General features: G+C 45.7%; 1 protein-coding gene across 1 annotated transcript; it reads left to right on the forward strand.

Moving 5' to 3' along the window:
* Positions 1 to 1,069: 1,069 nt before the first annotated feature.
* LOC311098850 (uncharacterized protein) lies at positions 1,070 to 15,936 on the forward strand (the record flags this gene model as incomplete). Its single annotated transcript, XM_084139418.1, has 3 exons — positions 1,070 to 2,214; positions 8,200 to 8,623; positions 15,763 to 15,936. The coding sequence occupies 3 exons, from the start codon at positions 1,070 to 1,072 to the stop codon at positions 15,934 to 15,936; spliced, it is 1,743 nt and encodes a 580-aa protein (XP_083995544.1).
* Between the last annotated feature and the right edge of the window lie 4,916 nt (positions 15,937 to 20,852).

Below are 20,852 nucleotides of genomic sequence, written 5' to 3' on the forward strand. Positions count from 1 at the left end.
TATTCAATTTCAGTACGTGCTCAGCTCACCGGTTGTGAATGCTTGGGTAAACTTGGAGATGGATTAAACATTGTTTCTGTCCTGTAAAGGGGTCCTGAAATAATCATGTGGTTACAAAAAGTTACATGCACCTGTTGATGGAGGTAACAGCAGGCTAGAAACTGTGATATAATGTAACCCTACCAGCAAGAATACTTTGGTGCCTGCCTGCACACATTACTGTATCTGTTCACTAATATCTTAATCTAACTTTTGGGTGACAGTACCTCACTTCCAAAACATAATTTGATCATTCCTACAATCCGATTTGGATTCTTGGAACGTTTGGTGTAAATTGAAAGCTGTATCTTTGAGGAGAATCTTTGATGAAAACCCAAATAGTTTGATTCAAGGATATGATGCTTATAAAAGGCGCATTTCGATAGAAGTGGCCTCCTCCCCTTATATCTTGATTGTCATGTCCTCATATGGAAACATGAGATAGGGGAAAGTATGGTAGATGCCTATTGGAAAGTTGCTGTTGCTGTGGAAGTTTACCTGCTCAGCTCTTTCAGATAAGTGCAGATGATGGGGTAAAGGAAACAGACTGCTATCACTTTGAGATCTCATTCTATCTATTCCACCTGTATGGACAGTAGAGGGCGCTACACGTCTGTTTGACATATTGTCATTGAAAACACCCTCTAAAAAATGACATCATTGCTTCATTACTTTCATGCCGTTTTAATTGAGCGTTTGAATGCTATATGAGTAATTGACCCTACCCGATTTCACATGATTTTAGCTGATAGCTTGTTGAATATTTTGGGAGTTTGATTGATTAGAATGTAATTGTAAGTTAATTTAATAAGGCTATAGGTTTACAGTAGCCCATGGTTTGCTGAATGGGACTTAATCACGGAGCAACTGCCGCTAAAAGCTTACATGATCTCTGAAAGTGAGCACAGATACCTACTCTTGTAGTTTGCAAAGAAGTCACGTCCACCTCCTCCTCTCTCTCCTTTCTCTCTCCCCCTCTCCTCTGTCCCTGTTCGGGTTTCTCTAAAGATAATTGGAGGCAACATTTGATATGCCCAATGTCATGGACAAGAATGAGGTTTCACCAGGCTCATCTGCTACGACCATGAAAAAGAAGGTGGCGGGCGGCAGCGGATGTAGCCACATCAGCGCGCCCAAAGGTGCCATGTCCAATTGTGTTGACTCTGTCCCCGCTGCTGCTGCCAGCCAGAGTGCCCCGACTGTGAAGCAGCCCGGCGTGGCCAGCAACGCTGTCATAGACGAGGCGGAGGACGGTGAGGACGAGTCCAAGACTCAGTATCCGCGGCTGCGCCGAACCGGGTGGAACGGCGGTGGCGGAGGCGGGAGTATCAGGATGAAGAACTTTACGCCAGGAGGGGGAGCCGCGGCCACGGCTACCGGAAAGAACTCCACCAACAACGAGCCCAGCCTACTGCAAGCAGAGGGCGCGCCTGCTGCTACTAAGCTCACTGTAGCATCCAAAGCGACTGATACCACAACCTGTCCGGGAGATGCTGCCGGGCGCGGAGAGACCAACAGCGCGGCAGGGGCGGAGGCGTCTGGAGCAGCTGTCGCAGTAGAGGTTTTAAACGCGGCAGCAGGTGATGCTTGCAACACCACCGCTCCAATTTTAAGAATGAAATGCAACAAAAACGGAGAATGCAGGAGGGACTCCGGCACCGGGAGCCTGCGCTCCATCATCTCCAACAAGACTGCCGGGGCGGGGAGGGCCGAGGACTCGTCCCTTAGGCGCGGTGCTTGTAACTCAGCCAGGGCCAGCATGGATGGCTCCACGACAGGGTCCATGACGCAGGGCCAGGGGGAAGGTAGCGTAAACCCCGGCGTCACCCCGGTTTCCACCGGCGTCCCCGAGAAAAAGGACTCCAGGGTGTCCTTCTCCAACGCACCGAGCAGGAAAGCGTCCTCATCGCTGCACGGCTCGACCCAGACTCAGACGACCCAGCAGCCTAGAAACTCTGTCACCTTCCAGAAGCCCGAGGATGGACCCCAGATCCAGGCCGAGGATGCCGAGCCTGACGGAAGCACCTTCATGCAGCGACAATTCAGTGCCATGCTGCAGCCTGGAGTTAACAAATTCTCCTTACGCATGTATGGGAGTCAAAAGGCGGTGGAGAGGGAGCAAGAGCGGGTTAAATCAGCGGGCAATTGGATTATCCACCCCTACAGTGATTTCAGGTAAGAGTTATGCTATGTATGTATGTGCATGTTGGCAATGTCATGGAGTGCCTTTTTTTGGCCCCATAGCACCATCAACAAGTTATACTGAGAATCCAGGAGCCCAGCAATAGAATGATATTGTCATTGTGCATTGTGCGACACATCCATTGTTATTAGTTGTTATAAGACATATGTTCCACCTGTTCTGGCTGGTATTTTAGCCTACACATTTATATCACATTTTAATGAATGAAGCCCATCTATGCAGCGATTTTCATTAAACAATGGGCCATTGACAAAGCATGTTTTTTAGAAGTGCTTTTTAGATTATTTCAAAGACAACCTGTGTGCAAAGCTCTCGGCATAGGCTTTATGAATAGCGATGATATCGTGCCCTTTCAAGGTTGTAAACACTAGCTAGTCTGTTGAATGTCAGGGATACCCAACCAAGCCTCGCGTTTGTTTCAATTTGTGAACTCATTCGCATCGATCGCATTCAGAACAATAGGCTAATCTTGGCCCACAATTATTAAATTACGTAAATTACTAGGCTATTTACCGTGGGGCTAGATTAAAGATGGTTTGTTTTTGTTTCGAGTCGAGGTTAGCGTAGTAGCCTATGGCTGTCGGCCAGATCCTTGGCTGATAGGACTGCCGGGGTGTGTGATGCACTCAGTAATTGAATGTCACCTTGAGCCAAGTGTGCTAAAACCTCAAGCATGCTCACTCGAGACATATCCACCTCTATTACTCTATGACTCCCCGGATCATGCATTTTAATGAGGGGTTCGCTTTGCCCGTTTATCACGGTTTTATCAGCGATAAGGATAATTTACTTCTCACGACTTTTGACACACAAATCGGGGTCCTCTCGCGTTTGAAAGGGTCATGTTGATTATGAAATGCTTTATTTTCGTGAATTGGGCCCTGTCTCTGCATGATATGCCATTGTTTACATGGTCGTGAAATTGCATCTTTGCGTCACTGGCTTTCTTGAAAGACACATGGGCGCTTCCGTCCCTCGTTTCAGCACCACTGGCGAGTGGACAGCTCCTGCCTAACCGAAAGTGGAGCCGGCAGAATGATAAACTCTGCAGCTAGCCTTAATCACACCTCGTGCTGTTTCTGCTCAGCTCATCTTAACGAATGTGATCAAATAATGTTGACTCAGTATGATACATCCAGTCAGCTTGACACAACTGTGGGAAGCATTGGAGTCAACATGGGCCAGCATCCCTGTGGAACGCTTTCGACACCTTGTAGAGTCCATGCCTCGACGAATTGAGACTGTTCTGAGGGCAAAAGCGGGTGCAACTCAAGATTAGGAAGGTGTTCCTAATGTTTGGTATACTCAGTGTATGTAATTTGACCATATAGTTTTGAGGAGAGTTATGCAACACAATAAATACAAGTCTCATAGGAGTTGTCATGTCAGAGTTCTCACAAATATCATAACTAACAGGGTTTTATCAAATATGTTATTGTTGTGGTGTAAACTGTGGAGTTGTGTTCGCCATCTGGTACATGGTTCACACCTTGTTGCGTCAGTCGCAGTGTAATGACTCAGCGTTGCACCTGCAGTGAGCCCTCTCTGACTGCGTAGCCTTGAACACTCACTAGCCTACCTCTCCCCTCTCCCCTCTACCTCTGACTGTCATCAGCAGCTCACTAGCCTACCTCTCCCCTCTCCCCTCTACCTCTGACTGTCATCAGCAGCTCACTAGCCTACCTCTCCCCTCTCCCCTCTACCTCTGACTGTCATCAGCAGCTCACTAGCCTACCTCTCCCCTCTCCCCTCTACCTCTGACTGTCATCAGCAGCTCACTAGCCTACCTCTCCCCTCTCCCCTCTACCTCTGACTGTCATCAGCAGCTCACTAGCCTACCTCTCCCCTCTCCCCTCTACCTCTGACTGTCATCAGCAGCTCACTAGCCTACCTCTCCCCTCTCCCCTCTACCTCTGACTGTCATCAGCAGCTCACTAGCCTACCTCTCCCCTCTCCCCTCTACCTCTGACTGTCATCAGCAGCTCACTAGCCTACCTCTCCCCTCTCCCCTCTACCTCTGACTGTCATCAGCAGCTCACTAGCCTACCTCTCCCCTCTCCCCTCTACCTCTGACTGTCATCAGCAGCTCACTAGCCTACCTCTCCCCTCTCCCCTCTACCTCTGACTGTCATCAGCAGCTCACTAGCCTACCTCTCCCCTCTCCCCTCTACCTCTGACTGTCATCAGCAGCTCACTAGCCTACCTCTCCCCTCTCCCCTCTACCTCTGACTGTCATCAGCAGCTCACTAGCCTACCTCTCCCCTCTCCCCTCTACCTCTGACTGTCATCAGCAGCTCACTAGCCTACCTCTCCCCTCTCCCCTCTACCTCTGACTGTCATCAGCAGCTCACTAGCCTACCTCTCCCCTCTCCCCTCTACCTCTGACTGTCATCAGCAGCTCACTAGCCTACCTCTCCCCTCTCCCCTCTACCTCTGACTGTCATCAGCAGCTCACTAGCCTACCTCTCCCCTCTCCCCTCTACCTCTGACTGTCATCAGCAGCTCACTAGCCTACCTCTCCCCTCTCCCCTCTACCTCTGACTGTCATCAGCAGCTCACTAGCCTACCTCTCCCCTCTCCCCTCTACCTCTGACTGTCATCAGCAGCTCACTAGCCTACCTCTCCCCTCTCCCCTCTACCTCTGACTGTCATCAGCAGCTCACTAGCCTACCTCTCCCCTCTCCCCTCTACCTCTGACTGTCATCAGCAGCTCACTAGCCTACCTCTCCCCTCTCCCCTCTACCTCTGACTGTCATCAGCAGCTCACTAGCCTACCTCTCCCCTCTCCCCTCTACCTCTGACTGTCATCAGCAGCTCACTAGCCTACCTCTCCCCTCTCCCCTCTACCTCTGACTGTCATCAGCAGCTCACTAGCCTACCTCTCCCCTCTACCTCTGACTGTCATCAGCAGCTCACTAGCCTACCTCTCCCCTCTCCCCTCTACCGCTGACTGTCATCAGCAGCTCACTAGCCTACCTCTCCCCTCTCCCCTCTACCTCTGACTGTCATCAGCAGCTCACTAGCCTACCTCTCCCCTCTCCCCTCTACCTCTGACTGTCATCAGCAGCTCACTAGCCTACCTCTCCCCTCTCCCCTCTACCGCTGACTGTCATCAGCAGCTCACTAGCCTACCTCTCCCCTCTCCCCTCTACCTCTGACTGTCATCAGCAGCTCACTAGCCTACCTCTCCCCTCTCCCCTCTACCTCTGACTGTCATCAGCAGCTCACTAGCCTACCTCTCCCCTCTCCCCTCTACCTCTGACTGTCATCAGCAGCTCACTAGCCTACCTCTCCCCTCTCCCCTCTACCTCTGACTGTCATCAGCAGCTCACTAGCCTACCTCTCCCCTCTCCCCTCTACCTCTGACTGTCATCAGCAGCTCACTAGCCTACCTCTCCCCTCTCCCCTCTACCTCTGACTGTCATCAGCAGCTCACTAGCCTACCTCTCCCCTCTCCCCTCTACCTCTGACTGTCATCAGCAGCTCACTAGCCTACCTCTCCCCTCTCCCCTCTACCTCTGACTGTCATCAGCAGCACCCAACCGTTTAACCTGCTCTTTACACCTCAGCTAACTGGATTTTACATACTGTAAATTGAGAAATCATTTGACTAAACTAAATAAAAAGAAGAAGAAAATGTACTATGAAACAAAGATAAATTATATAAAGATATGATAGTAAAAAGCTTTGGAGGACCTTAAATACAATTTTGGGAAAAAAGGAAAACTCATCTCCATCATTCATTGAATCAGATGGTTCATTCATCACAAAACCACCTGATATTTTTCATTGGCAAGATTAGCAAATTTTTCCCCACATTTTGTTGTGTTTCAGCCTAAATTTAAAATGGATTAAATTGAGATTTTTGGTCACTGACCTACACACAATAACCCATAATGTCAAAGTGAAATTATGTTTTTCGAAATGTTGACAAATTAATTACAAATGGAAAGCTGAAATGTCTTGAGTCAATAAGTATTCAACCCCTTTGTTCAGGAGTAAAAATGTGCTTAACAAGTCACATAATAAGATGCAAGGACTGTGTGTAATAATAGTGTTTAACATGTTGTTTGAATGACTCCCTCAGGGCTTGCAAGTAAGCGTTTCACGGTAAGGTCTACACCTGTTGTATTCGGCGCATGTGACAAATAAAATGTGATTTGATTTGATCTCTGTACCCTCAGTCGAGCTACCTCATCTCTGTACCCTCAGTCCCTCAGTCTAGCAGTGAATTTAAAACTCTAAGACCAGGAAGGTTTTTCAATGCCTCGCAAAGAAGGGTACCTATTGGTAGATGGGTAAAAAAGAGCAGACATTTTGAGCATGGTGAAGTTATTAATTAACCTTTGGATGGTGTATCAATACACCCAGTCACTACAAAGATACATGCGTCCTTCCTAACTCAGTTGCCGGAGAGGAAGGAAACCGCACAGGGATTTCACCATGAGGCCAATGGTGACTTTAAAACAGTTACAGAGTTTAATGGCTGTGGATCAACCACATTGTAGTTACTCCACAATACTAACCTAATCGACAGAGTGAAAAGAAGGAAGCCTGTACAGAATAAACATATTCCAAAACATACATCCTGTTTGCAACAAGGTACTAATGTAATACTGCAAAAAATGTACAATCCAGGTGTGCAAATCTCTTAGAGACTTACCCAAAAAGACTCACAGCTGTAATCACTGCAAAAGGTGATTCTAACATGTATTGACTCAGGGATGTGAATACTTATGTAAATGAGATATTTCTGTATTTAATTTTCAATATATTTGCTAAAATGTCTAAAAACATGTTTTCACTTTGTCATTATGGGGTATTGTGTGTAGATGGTTGATATATATATATATTTTTTTCATCCATTTTGAATTCAGACTGTAACACAACAAAATGTGGAATAAGTCAAGGGGTATGAATACTTTCTGAAGGCACTCCTATTTGCCATCTTTTCAATCTAAGCCTACAGGAAAGTGTGTGCCCTCAGGCCTGGAGGGAAGGAAAAGTAATTATGCTACCCAATAATAGCAAAGCACCCTTTACTGGCTCAAACAGCCGACAAATCAGCGTGCTACCAATCCTTAGTAAACCTTTAGGAAAAATTGTGTTTGACCAGATACAATGCTATTTCACAGTAAACTGACTTTCAGCTGACTTTCAGCACACTTATAGGGAAGGGCACTCAACATGTACGGCACTTACACATATGATAGATGATTGGCTGAAATAAATTGATAATAAGAAAATTGTTGGAGCTCTTTTGTTAGACTTCAGTGGAGATTTTGACATTATCTGCTGCTGGAAAAATTTATGCGTTATGGCTTTACATCTCTGCTATAGCGTGGATCAAGAGTTATCTGTCTAACAGAACACAGAGGGTGTTTTGTTAATGGAAGCCTTTCCAACATAATCCAGGTATAGTTGGGCATTCCCCGGGGCAGCTGTCTAGGCCCCTTACTGTTTTCAATCTTTACTAATGACCTGCCACTGGCTCTGAGTAAAGCCAGTGTGTCTATGTATGCTGATGACTCCACACTATACGTGTCAGCTACCACAGCAAGTGGAATCACTGCAACACTTAACAAAGAGCTGCAGTCAGTTTTAGCATGGGTGGCAAGTAATAAGCATCGTTTTTGGGACAAATCATTCACTAAACTCTAAACCTCAACAAAATCTTGTAATGAATAATGTGGAAATTGAGCAAGTTGAGGAGACTAAACTGCTTGGTGTAACCCTGGATTGCAAACTGTCATGGTCAAAACATATTGATACAATGGTAGCTACTCCGCCCCTTTCCTCCTCCTCTCCCTTTCGCTTCTCCCTTTCCCGCCTACACACACACACAAACAAACAAACACATACACAAACTCTCTCTCTCTCTCTCTCTCTCTCTCTCTCTCTCTCTCTCTCTCTCTCTCTCTCTCTCTCTCTCTCTCTCTCTCTCTCTCTCTCTCTAGGTTCTACTGGGATTTCACAATGCTTCTCTTCATGGTGGGTAACCTGATTGTCATCCCGGTGGGCATCACCTTTTTCAACGATGGGACGACCACCCCCTGGATCATCTTCAACGTCATCTCCGACACCTTCTTCCTCATGGACCTGGTCCTCAACTTCCGCACGGGCATCATCATCGAGGACAACTCTGACATCATCCTGGACCCCAAGACCATCAAGTGGACGTACCTGAAGACCTGGTTCATCGTGGACTTTGTCTCCTCGATCCCCGTGGATTATATCTTCCTGATCGTGGAGAAGGGGATCGACTCTGAGATGTATAAGACGGCCAGGGCCCTGAGGATCGTACGCTTCACTAAGATCCTGAGTCTGCTAAGGCTGCTGAGGCTGTCCCGGCTCATCCGCTACATCCACCAGTGGGAAGAGGTAGGACCACACACCACACAGCCCCCCGCCCCGAAACACTACATGGCTTAGTATAATTATCATAATGGATTGAGGGGAACTCGTCCTTGCCTCATCCACTATTTGTGGTCATGATGAAAGGATGAATGATTATAATTATAGTAGACATATAGCACCATTCACCCGGTCTCTTGGAGCTTGTAAAATGGAAACTCATCTCATCCACTATTAATCTGTAGTGCCCACTCACAGCATCATGGCTACATGCTACATGGTTTAGTCACTATAGATCAGGGCTGCCCAACCCTCTTCCTGGAGAGCTACTGTCCTGTAGGTTTTCAGTCCAACCCTAATTGATCATATCTGATTCAGCTAGTTAAGGTCTTGTTGAGCAGCTAATAAGTAGAATCAGATGTGTTAAATTAGGGTTGGACTGAAAACCCACAGGACGGTAGATCTCCAGGAAGAGGGTTGGGCAGCCCTGCTATAGATGGATATGCTAATAAAGTTAGATGGCTATTAGTGATGAGGGGGAAGAATCGATACAGTTACATATCAAGTATTTTCCCTCATAGTTTGTTGTCCATCTTCTTTTTAAATAGGGAAGCAATTTGTTTTCAGCACTTTTATTTCCATGACTGATCAAAACTCATTCTCATGGATTTATTTTGTCCCTCTGCGGAAGACATATGGTCAGCAATATGTTTGGAACATCGAATTGCAATAAAATCACCGTATCGAATCGCAATACATATAGAATCATGAGAATCATGAGAATCGCAATACATATCGTATTGGCACCTAAGTATCGGGATAATATTGTATCGGGAGGACAAGCACAAGTATTGTCAGAGAGACGGTACAGTAGTGAGGTAGGACAGCATTTTACAGAAGTCCTTTATAGACAATGAGATCACTAAATGTCCTATGGCAATAATGATAATGGATTGGATTTTTTACCACTCTTTCCACTGTAGGTCTAAAGTGCTTTACTCTAGGTGTAGTGAGGGGTAGTGAATTGTAGAGAGTGAATTATAGATAGTGAATTGAGTAGTGAGGTGTAGTGAATTGGTATTGAGAGGTAGTGAGGGGTAGTGAATTGTAGATAGTGAATTGGGTAGTGAGGGGTAGTGAATTGTAGATAGTGAATTGGGTATTGAAAGGTAGTGAGGGATATTGAGGGGGAGTGAGGGGTAGTGAATTATGCAAAAGGTTGTCCAGACAAGTTGCAAGTTGTCTAAGTAGACAATCATAGAATGCTCTGTCAAGCATAGAATATTCAACCAGCACACCGCACTGTTCTGTAACCAGGAACTCTTGGTCCCCAATCCATTTGGACTTCTGTATAGATGAATAAAAAGCAGATCTGGGTCTAGGTGCTGTTAAGTCACTGAGTTCCTTCTCAGACATTTAGTTGTTGGCTGATGCCCAATAAGCTGTGAGACAGATGATCAGTCTGTACCCGGCCCTGCCTGCAAGCTGCATATGTTAGTTTGTTCCCAGTCGTTTGTCAAGGGCCAGGAGGTTTACTTTGCTGTTCTCGACCTGTCTCCCACTGAAATATGTGTGATGTTGTTGGCAGGAGGGTTTAAGCTTTTAAACACACTTTGCATCCTAATCACCATCAGTGTCGTAGCCGTCTCCCCCTTTGACCTGCGAATCCCAGAAGGCGTCAGCTCATCTTCGTATTAGAGAGGCAAACACATTTAATCAATTAAGACGCCTGAGGAGGAGCAGGTGAAAATATGGTACACCGGAGGGGGTTCTCACTGTGATTATACTGTATGTCTTGTTAATTGTTACTATTACCAAACCATAATTCAGTTAGGCTAGCATTCCTCGTAGGGTTTAATTGTGTTTCCATAAATGTTCTGTCTCTTTGTTGGCTTCGGAAGGGATTTCTGATTAGTTGGTTGTCATATCTAGTTATTTGTTAATCTACAGGACATATATGCCCCTGCTCTATTCATTTTTTGGAGGGGTACTTTGTGTTTGGTTGGGCCCCTGGTGTGGATGGCGGATGGTGCGGATGACGGATGGTGGATGGATGCACTGGGCCCTGTGTGTGCACATGACCTTTGGATAATTGGATTTTCTGGAGCCATTATGCGATAAACACACAGAGCGGTGCATGATGGGTAGAGGAGGATACTTGGCATGCATGGAAGATGAGTGCTGAGATGGGCTGGTGTTAAACAGGCACAGACAGACAGATAGACAGACAGACAGATACAAATAATATTACTCAGTCGAGGTCTCAACTTACTGTTGAGAGTTAGAATAATAGAATACACAAGGTGGAATTTCGAAATTTGGTTGTGCATCAGCAGTCACAAAATTAGCCCATGTCACCATTAGAAAAATATATATTGTTAAGTTAGTCTAGCGGCCAGCTATTTAAACTTACATTTACATTTTTGCCATTTAGCAGACGCTCTTATCCAGAGCGACTTACAGTTAGTGAGTGCATACATTATTTTTTATAGATTTTTTTTTTTTTCATACTGGCCCCCCGTGGGAAACAAACCCACAACCCTGGCTTTGCAAACGCCATGCTCTACCAACTGAGCTACATCCCTGCCGGCCATTCCCTCCCCTACCCTGGACGACGCTGGGCCAATTGTGCGCCGCCCCATGGGTCTCCCGGTCGCGGCCGGTTACGACAGAGCCTGGATTCGAACCAGGATCTCTAGTGGCACAGCTAGCACTGCACTGCAGTGCCTTAGACCACTGCGCCACTCGGGAGATTACGCATGGTGGAATTACCGATCGGCGTGGGTTCCATTGATCATCAGTTATCATATTAAAAACTGCAAACATTTTCCACCACCCTATGGCAAAATGTGAAGAATTGCAGACCCACGAGCCACTGTGGCCCCATCAAAGCTGCCCATCCCTGCCATAGGAGAACCCTTTGAAGAACCCTTTTTGGTTGCAGGAAGAACCCTTTTAGTTCCAGGTAGAACACTTTTGGGTTCTACCTGGAACCAAAAGGGTTCTTCCTGCAACCAAAAAGGGTTCTCCTATGGGGACAGCCAAACAACCCTTTTGGAACCACCAAAGTGTAGAGTTTGGAGAGGAAGTGTTGAGTACAGTGCTAGACGTGCCTCTCCACTGTTTAGGGTTGAGTGGACTGTGTTTACAGGCATCAGAACAGCGCAACTTTGTTTAGATCATTATTTAGAAAGCAGTAGCAAAAGTCACAAAATATACCTGATTTGGTTTTCTGCAAATATATAAACACCATGGGAGTCTTACTTTTGGGGGGAACTTTACAGTCCTATTGATCAAACAACCAACAGGTAGGCTATCTCTCCCTCAGTTGGATTCTTCCAGGTTAATTCTGTAATCCATCTATATAACACAAGACACTGCAATAACCTTCCCCCTCCCCACTGCCGCACCTCACATAGTCAATTCTCTATCAGATACAGAGGTACCATACTCTGGAATTCTTATCTTCACATTGCCAAAACATCTTCATCCCTCAATAACTTCAAGCGAAGACTGGGGGTCAGCCTGATGAACCAAACTACTCAGTAACCTCCTCCATGAAGACTGGGGGTCAGCCTGATGAACCAAACTACTCAGTAACCTTCTCCATGAAGACTGGGGGTCAGCCTGATGAACCAAACTACTCAGTAACCTCCTCCATGAAGACTGGGGGTCAGCCTGATGAACCAAACTACTCAGTAACCCCCTCCATGAAGACTGGGGGTCAGCCTGATGAACCAAACTACTCAGTAACCTCCTCCATGAAGACTGGGGGTCAGCCTGATGAACCAAACTACTCAGTAACCTCCTCCATGAAGACTGGGGGTCAGCCTGATGAACCAAACTACTCAGTAACCTCCTCCATGAAGACTGGGGGTCAGCCTGATGAACCAAACTACTCATTAACCTCCTCCATGAAGACTGGGGGTCAGCCTGATGAACCAAACTACTCAGTAACCTCCTCCATGAAGACTGGGGGTCAGCCTGATGAACCAAACTACTCAGTAACCTCCTCCATATAGCCAAACTCTCACACACTCACATGCACACATGCACACACACATAAAAATAAAATAAAAATAATCGTGATTACTGATCAATTAATTTATTAATTTATAATGAGTAGGTTTTGTTATCTGTTTTAACAAACCTTTTTTATTTTGTATTGTATATTGTTTGCTTGTGGTGTGGTTTTTATATAAGCCCTTGGACACCGTTTTTTATTTTATTTGTTTTTATCTGTATTGATGCCTATCACTTGTTTTCTTTGGTGCAAATAAATAAACAAATAAATAAATAAAGTTGCCTATGCACAATAATAACAACGATATTAGCTAGCCTGAGCCAGATGTGCTAAAGTCTAGCACAGTGGGTGCTAGGCAAACCCTCTCAAACGTTTTCAGCGCGTAGTTGGAATTACACTGTGAATACGATGAGGAATAGTAGCCTGCTCGGCCTCCTGCAGCCTGCCCCCAGTCCCATAATAACCCACAAGTGAATGGGGTTTACAGCTTGCCTGCCTGCTCATTTGATCAATGCCCAATACATTTTGATTGACAACTAAGAGATATGCTAACAGTCGTTCAAGTTTAAGTAAATGAGGAGCTAGCTTAGTGATCCCAATAGCTGTAGCCCAATAAAAGGTTGGGGGAAAAGTCTTCCACTCACACACTTGTCCAGGCGATAACATGACATCCTTCCAGCAGCTAGCTAGCTAGCTGCAGTACAAGGCTTTGTGTCAGTTTAGGTTCTAGCTAGCTAAATTACTTAGCTATCAAGCCATATAGCTAGCTTGCTAAATAAGTAGGCCTGCATAAATAGATAATCTAACTATAGCCGTATCCACGTAACGGGACTGCATAGCTAGATTGATTGTGTTGAGATTCCCAATCACTGCTCTTTTCGTCCGTTTTTGTGCAAAGTATTGGGTCAGTGAAACTGAAACAGTTCATCCCCTGAATGGCTGGAGGCAGTTAATGTACTAGCTGTGATTTACAACCTGATATAGCAATATTTATTAGACTATCTAGCGATTTATTGTGGAATTTTATTAATCATGCGTTGACTGCATCCATTTAATTCTGCCAACAAGGCCTTACTCTACGTAATTTGAATTTTGAGTCAAATATAACCTATTTTTTAAACCTCTTATAAAGATGGTTTTGAAGCATAAACTGCATATTTGATATTTTAGACCGATATAATGACCATCTGTTTGTTTAATTTCTGCAAAGTAGTTCACACTATGTCAGTTCCACTTTAAACTGTACCCTCTACTAATGGGAATTGCCATGGCGACATAACTGTTTGTGCTGTGGTAGTAGCAGTTTGTTGTTGTTGTTGTAGTTGCTATTCACTCCTCCAATTGATTATGTGAGTGTTTATTGTTTTAAACACCAAAACAAAATGTTGGTTGGAAGACTAGAGGGTCTAATTGAATGAGTCATTCTGGTGATTACATTTTCACACAAAAATGCGGAGAATCTGCCTAAAAAATGTGTCCTATTTCTGCTTCTCTTTGGTTCACTATTTTCAGATTTCTCACAACACCATAAGAACCTTGGCGCTGTCCATGGTGCCTGATTAGAGCCATACAGTTGGCCAATCAGTCCTCCATGTTGGCACCAAACGTTCCATGACAGTAACATTCTAATCTGCATTCTCTGTAGAATGTAATTCTCTTGGAACCTTTGGTGCCAACATGACGCCCATTCTGATTCTGTGTCTTAAACTAAGTTAGCAGAACTCTGCATACTGTAAATATAGCTCTGGTCCTGTGACTATCTCCTCTCCCCCTCAACATGTCACTAATCATACGTTCACATCTAAGCAGCAGCAGGACTCTATAAATAGATGTGCTGAAGTGCAGTATTTTGTCAGTTGCCAGCTCATATTAGAAACCAACTGTCAGAAGCCCTAAAAGGTTAAAGTGGCATTAAGAAAGATCAACTGGTGATTCATGTCCAATCAAAGACCTGGTTGAGATAGTGTATGAGGCCAATGGCATCAGTCAGTGACTGTGAGTTAGCATTGCACCATCCTCATTTACATTTTAGTCATTTAGCAGACACTGATATCCAGCGCGAGTTACAGGTACATTCATTTTAAGATAGCTAGGTGGGACAACGAAATATCTCAGTCATAGTAAGTACAATTTCCCTCAATAAAGTAGCTATCAGCAAAGTCAGTGGTAGTGTGAAAGGCAAGGGTGTTCTTTTTATGTTTAAATTTTTTAGAGGGGGGGGGGGGGGGGGGGGGTTAGTGGGATTATTTAAGATACTCTTTGAAGAGGTAGGATTTCAGACGTTTTCAGAAGATGGGCAGGGGTTCTGCTGTCCTGGCGTCAGGGGGAATCTGGTTCCACCATTGGGGTGCCAGGACTGAGAAGACTGAGCTGCATTTAGTCTTCCATCTTGTATTTTACTAATACCTCCTCAGGGATCGTTGAAAGGAGATTGTCCTTGTGGCCAGCTTGGTTTCTTGCTTAGGGCTCAGAAATACGTATGTTGTATATGTTTTGGGTGAATTTTATCTGGTTGGATTTAGAGAAGGATAGACCGATTTTATCTGGTTGGGTTTAGAGAAGGATAGACCAAATTATCTGGTTGGGTTTAGAGAAGGATAGACTGAATTATCTGGTTGGGTTTAGTGAAGGATAGACTGAATTATCTGGTTGGGTTTAGAGAAGGATAGACTGAATTATCTGGTTGGGTTTAGAGAAGGATAGACCGATTTTATCTGGTTGGGTTTAGAGAAGGATAGACCAAATTATCTGGTTGGGTTTAGAGAAGGATAGACCAAATTATCTGGTTGGGTTTAGAGAAGTATAGACCGATTTTATCTGGTTGGGTTTAGAGAAGGATAGACCGATTTCATCTGTTCTCCCCATGATCTTAGCGATTTAGCTAAAATGGTTGTCTTGATCACTAGAGAATCTAGCATAAAATTAAACAGGAAATCTTGAAGAATTCTGTGACTGTGATTCTGTCTCTCTTTTTCTCTCTCTGCTTCTCTCTCTCTCTCTGCTTCTCTCTCTCTCGCTGTCTCTCTCTCTCTCTCTCACACACACACACACACACACACACACACACACACACACACACACACACACACTTGTCCTTCCTCTCCGCCTTAACTAATTCCCAGTCTCTCCATCTCTGTTTCAGATCTTTCATATGACCTATGACCTGGCCAGTGCAGTGATGCGTATCTTCAACCTGATTGGTATGATGCTGCTGCTGTGTCACTGGGATGGCTGTCTGCAATTCCTGGTTCCCATGCTGCAGGACTTCCCCCAGGACTGCTGGGTCTCCCTCAACAAGATGGTGGTATGTGTTTGATTCATTACATATTTTACATTCATAAGTAAAACTGGAGAAACAAGAAAAAGTGTCTGCACACCTTCAGTCAGATGGTAGCTGAGCTTTCGTTCAATCGACCTTCATCAGACCATATTATGCACTGTTACGCACAGTTATGCTCTGATGAAGGTCGATTGACCGAAAGCTCAACTAAATAATACCTTTGTATTAAATATACCTTTGTATTTGACTGGAAGTGTGCAGAGACTTTTTTCTGTTGATCCAGTTTTGCATTTTGCTTTCAGCACCTTCAATAATCAGTTCTGGGTGTACGGTAGATTCAGCCTATTATCTACATTCATAATTAGAACTAGCGACTAGAGCGGCAAAAGGAAACATCAGTCATAAGCCATTCATTAATCAATGCTTGTTCCTAATCAATAAGAATAGTCTCCCACATGTACACAATAAGATCTTCATCATATTGCTTGTGATGAAAGCTTCCTGGTGAAGGCCTATTGGGAAAACATCAGTGTTTTAACTAGAAATCAGTCCAGTGATTAGTTCTATTGATGGTTGTTTGAACTGTCTACTGTTAGAACAGTCAGCCAGTCAGCCAGACACAGCCAGCCCAGCCGTCTGAAGATGAGCGAGGGAACGCTGTGAAAAATAAAAAAGAACAAGTCAGGCGACACGAACAAGCCTCTCTCTCTCTCTCTCCCTCTCTCTCTCTCCATCTCTCGCTCTCTCTCTCTCTCTCTCTCTCTCTCTCTCACACCGGGGTGGGGCGATGACAGGAAAGATTAAAGAGGGAAAGGGAGGAATGGGAATGTGCCCGGGCAGCTGGCTCTTTTGTTCCTGTCTCTTTTCTCTGGGAGGTAAAAGCTGAGTGTTTATAGGTCCATCCGTCAGCCCAGCCTTTTACATGGCCAGGGAAAACCGCTCCGTCTCACAGACTTGGCCCTTACCACCAGGCACAGCTCCAAATGGTTTTTTAAACGGATTGGGTTCTGCTCCCCCGCCGTCATTGGGCCTGCCACCACGTCACGTAAATGTTCCGTTATTTTAACATTTTCTTGCAGGGCAGATGTTGAAGTGTGTTCATCAAATCAAAACTCCATCAAATGAATCCCCTGGTGGGCCTAAAGCAATGAGAGGAGAAAACAAGTGTTTTCATGTTATCTGTTATGAAGGGACGAATCCCACTTGGTTTGTGATATTCGATTGAAATAGACTAGACTGTCATCTGAGCTGTGTTTTCATCTGTTTTGTGTCTCAATATTTTTTAAAATCAAGTCAGCTGAGAAAGGAGAAAACTACCTTGGCTCTGCTTCCCAATCTTACGACCATGGGAGGTATTGCAGGGGTGAGGTGAGGGGTCAAGTGACCAGAACAGATATTAGTTGATTTGTTGATTGATCAGTTAACAATGCTAATATGAAAGGCTTGTTTTGAGAATGTGATAACAACAGTGGGAATCGTGTGGATTTCCCAGGACACTCTCTCTAATGCAATGTTCTGAACATCACATCTCCACCTCTCAGGAGTGTGATTGTCGGTTCCCATAAGTGTGATGTCAGACTGTAATAAACCACATGACCTTCTCTGACAGCTACAATACAGGCATTCTGACAGGCCACCTCAAAGTAAAAACCTCAGAGTTTATCCTTCTATAATAGACAGCTAGGTGTCCTGAGGACTGTATAGTGTTATAAACTCCCACTCTGACAGCTAGCCTAGCTCTGTCAGGCCATTGACTTCCCCCTCTTCCCTCCTCCCTCCTCCCCATTTCCCTCTCCCTCTTCCTCCCTCCCGGTGTATAATCAAGGGCAGCGTCTCTCCAGAGGGCGGTCACTCTGAAGCGAGCGGCACAGGCCACCTGAGACCTCCTCCCTATCGAGTGGCTGACAACTCGTAACATTAGCCACCGTGTAGCAGCCAGGACATCCATCATCACTACTACACCTACACAAGCTATAGTACAGGCCAGTGGAGGAGTCAGGAGTCCCCACAGGCAGTAAGTCATGGAGGGCGACGTGAGGCGGATGGGGGCGAGGGCAGGTGGGTTGTTGTAACCCTTTCGAAGAGTATGAACAGTCTGTTCCCTTCTTTGTTGAATGAAAGACATCACATGATGCTAATCAGTGTTGTAATACTCGAGACGTCCGGTCTCAAGACCACATATTGAGTGTATCGGTCTTGTCTCGGTGTCGGATACATTTGTACTCGGTCTTGACTCGGTCTCGGACAGTGAGGACTTGTAATTTCTTCCAGAGACCAGCGAAGTAAAAAACTCATAATTATCAGCTTCCATTCAGTCAGCGCATAAAACCGCTTCGCCAGGCCAAATACATACACTCCTTTCTTGAAACATTAATATTTTAACAGCCTTTAAATCTATTATAGACATGTTTGCGCAGTGCCGAACCTATAGGCAGGCCTTCATTGTGTGACAGGTTCGTGATTCTGAAAGGACAGCAACCGTAATACCAGCGCACTCATGTAGGAGAGTGCACTTTTTGGAAAACACAAATGGGCCAGTGGTGTAGTGGAGTGTAACGCAGGTATAAGTCGTACACCAACTTTTTTTTCAGTGGGCATTGCTTATAGTCACTTCTTAATCCCTACTGATGCGTATCAAAGTAGTGTAGTGGAGCTATACGACTTATCAATTATGTAGTACAATAGAGAAATCATGCACAAAGTAGCCTACACAATCGCAAAGCACATGAAATATATTATCATGCGCGCTGCACACAGCGGAATATCATCTGCAGGCAGCAAGAGTGTGCAGCTCTCAACTGGTTTTGGCATGGAGCAGCTCACAGAAGAATTACATCGGTAACGGTAGGGTAGGAAAGACGTTACAACGTATGATATCTACCAGTAAATGCTAACTAAGGCAACAATGGGTATGCAAACCAGGTATTGAAAAAGTTTAGGCTAGTAGGATAGTAGGATTTGTGCAATTTTCATCATGCGCTGTTTGCATCAGGGGCATAGACATGGATGGGCCTTGGTGGACAGAGGCCCACCCACTGGGGAGCCAGGCCCTGACAGGCCCAGCCACTGGGAAGCCAGGCCCTGACACTCAATCCGATTGATGTGGATTAAGCATTGTTGTGGACTTACACCATCACATTTATTAATTCTTTCTATTAAAAAAAATGTGATTTTGAGAGTGAAAAACGTAAAAAATCATAGGAAAACATAGGATTTTTCCCACAGGGTGCCTTTCCTTCGCTGGGCAGACCGTTTGGAAACTTTTTGGCAAAATTTGAGTACTGTCACGCTCGTTGACGGACGGGACGGACCAGGGCGCAGCGTGATATGCATACATGTTTATTTAAACTTAATAAACACTCGACAAAACAAGAAACGAAACGTGAAGTCCAAGGTAGACACAAACAACATACCTTATACGGAACAAGATCCCACAACCCACTAGTGCCAAAAGGCTGCCTAAGTATGGTCCCCAATCAGAGACAACGAGCTACAGCTGCCTCTGATTGGGAACCACACCGGCCAACATAGATCTACACATAATAGACCTACAACATAGAATATATATAACAAAGAATATACACACCCTGACTCAACATATAAGAGTCCCCTGAGTCAGGGCGTGACAGTACCCCCCCCCCCCCCCCCCCCCAAAGGTGCGGACTCCGACCGCACAACATAAACATAACAGGGTAGGGGCCAGGTGGGCGGATCCGGCTCGGGGCGTGACGACTTCTCACTCTCCGCCTCCCTGTTGCGCCCCTGGTCTGGTCTGGACCTCGGCGCGCTACTTTCCCTCTCCTTCCTCCCACGATACGCCAGGCCCTGTCTGGACCCTGGTGTGGGGGACCCCGAACCTGGAGAGGGGCTGACGTCATGGTCTGGACTGGAGCCGCTGACCGGAGCTGGACTAGGCACCGGTGGAGCGGACTGCTCTGGCTCCGGAGTGGAGCCGCTGACCGGAGCTGGACTAGACCCCGGTGGAGCGGACTGCTCTGGCTCTGGAGTGGCGCAGCTGACCGGAGCTGGATCAGGCACCGGTGGAGCGGACTGCTCTGGCTCCGGAGTGGAGCAGCTGACCGGTGCCGGATCAGGCACCGTTGGAACAGGCACGGGCCGTGCCGGACTGGACAAGCTTACCACTGGTCTGGTGCGAGGAGAAGGCACAGGACGGGCCGGGCTGGCGACGCGCACCACTGGCTTGGTGCGAGGAGCAGGAACAGGCCGGGCCGGGCTGGCGACGCGCACCACTGGCTTGGTACGAGAAGCAGGAACAGGCCGGGCTGGCGACGCGCACCACTGGCTTGGTGCGGGGAGCAGGAACGGGCCGGACCGGACTGGCGACACGCACCACTTGCTTGGTGCGAGGAGCAGGACTGGGTTCATTGCAAAATACATTTCATGTTTAAAACACAAGGTAACCGGTGACCTAAAGTTTAAAGTGGAACTGACAGCGTTTTAACTACTTTGCAGATATGAAACAAACAGACAATCATTTCAGTCAAAAATATAAAATTCCCAGTTTATGCTACAAAACCAACTTTAGAAGAGGTTTTAATAATAGGTTCTATTTGTGTCAATGTTCCATGACGTACACTAAGGCATTGTTGGCAGAATAGATGGATGCAGTTACAATGCATGATTAATATAATTCACCAATACATTTCTTGGTAGTCCAGAAAATATTGCAATCAGGTTTTAAACCACAGCTGGCATGGTGCATTGTTTGCTGCCTCCATTCGGGATGCACTGTTTCAATTTCAATGACTCAATATTCTTGACAAAAACGGACGAATGTAACTTAGGATTGGAATGTCAGTACAATCAAATTAGCAAGGGCAATGATCACAAGTCAGTCATAATGTGGCTAATAGGCTAGCGTATCTATTTATGTAGCAAGCTAAAAACACGGATCTAACGTTAGCTAGATAGCCAGCTAGCTGCTAGGAGGA

Source organism: Coregonus lavaretus, assembly GCF_964263955.1.
Source record: "Coregonus lavaretus genome assembly, chromosome: 23".
NCBI lineage: Eukaryota > Metazoa > Chordata > Actinopteri > Salmoniformes > Salmonidae > Coregonus > Coregonus lavaretus.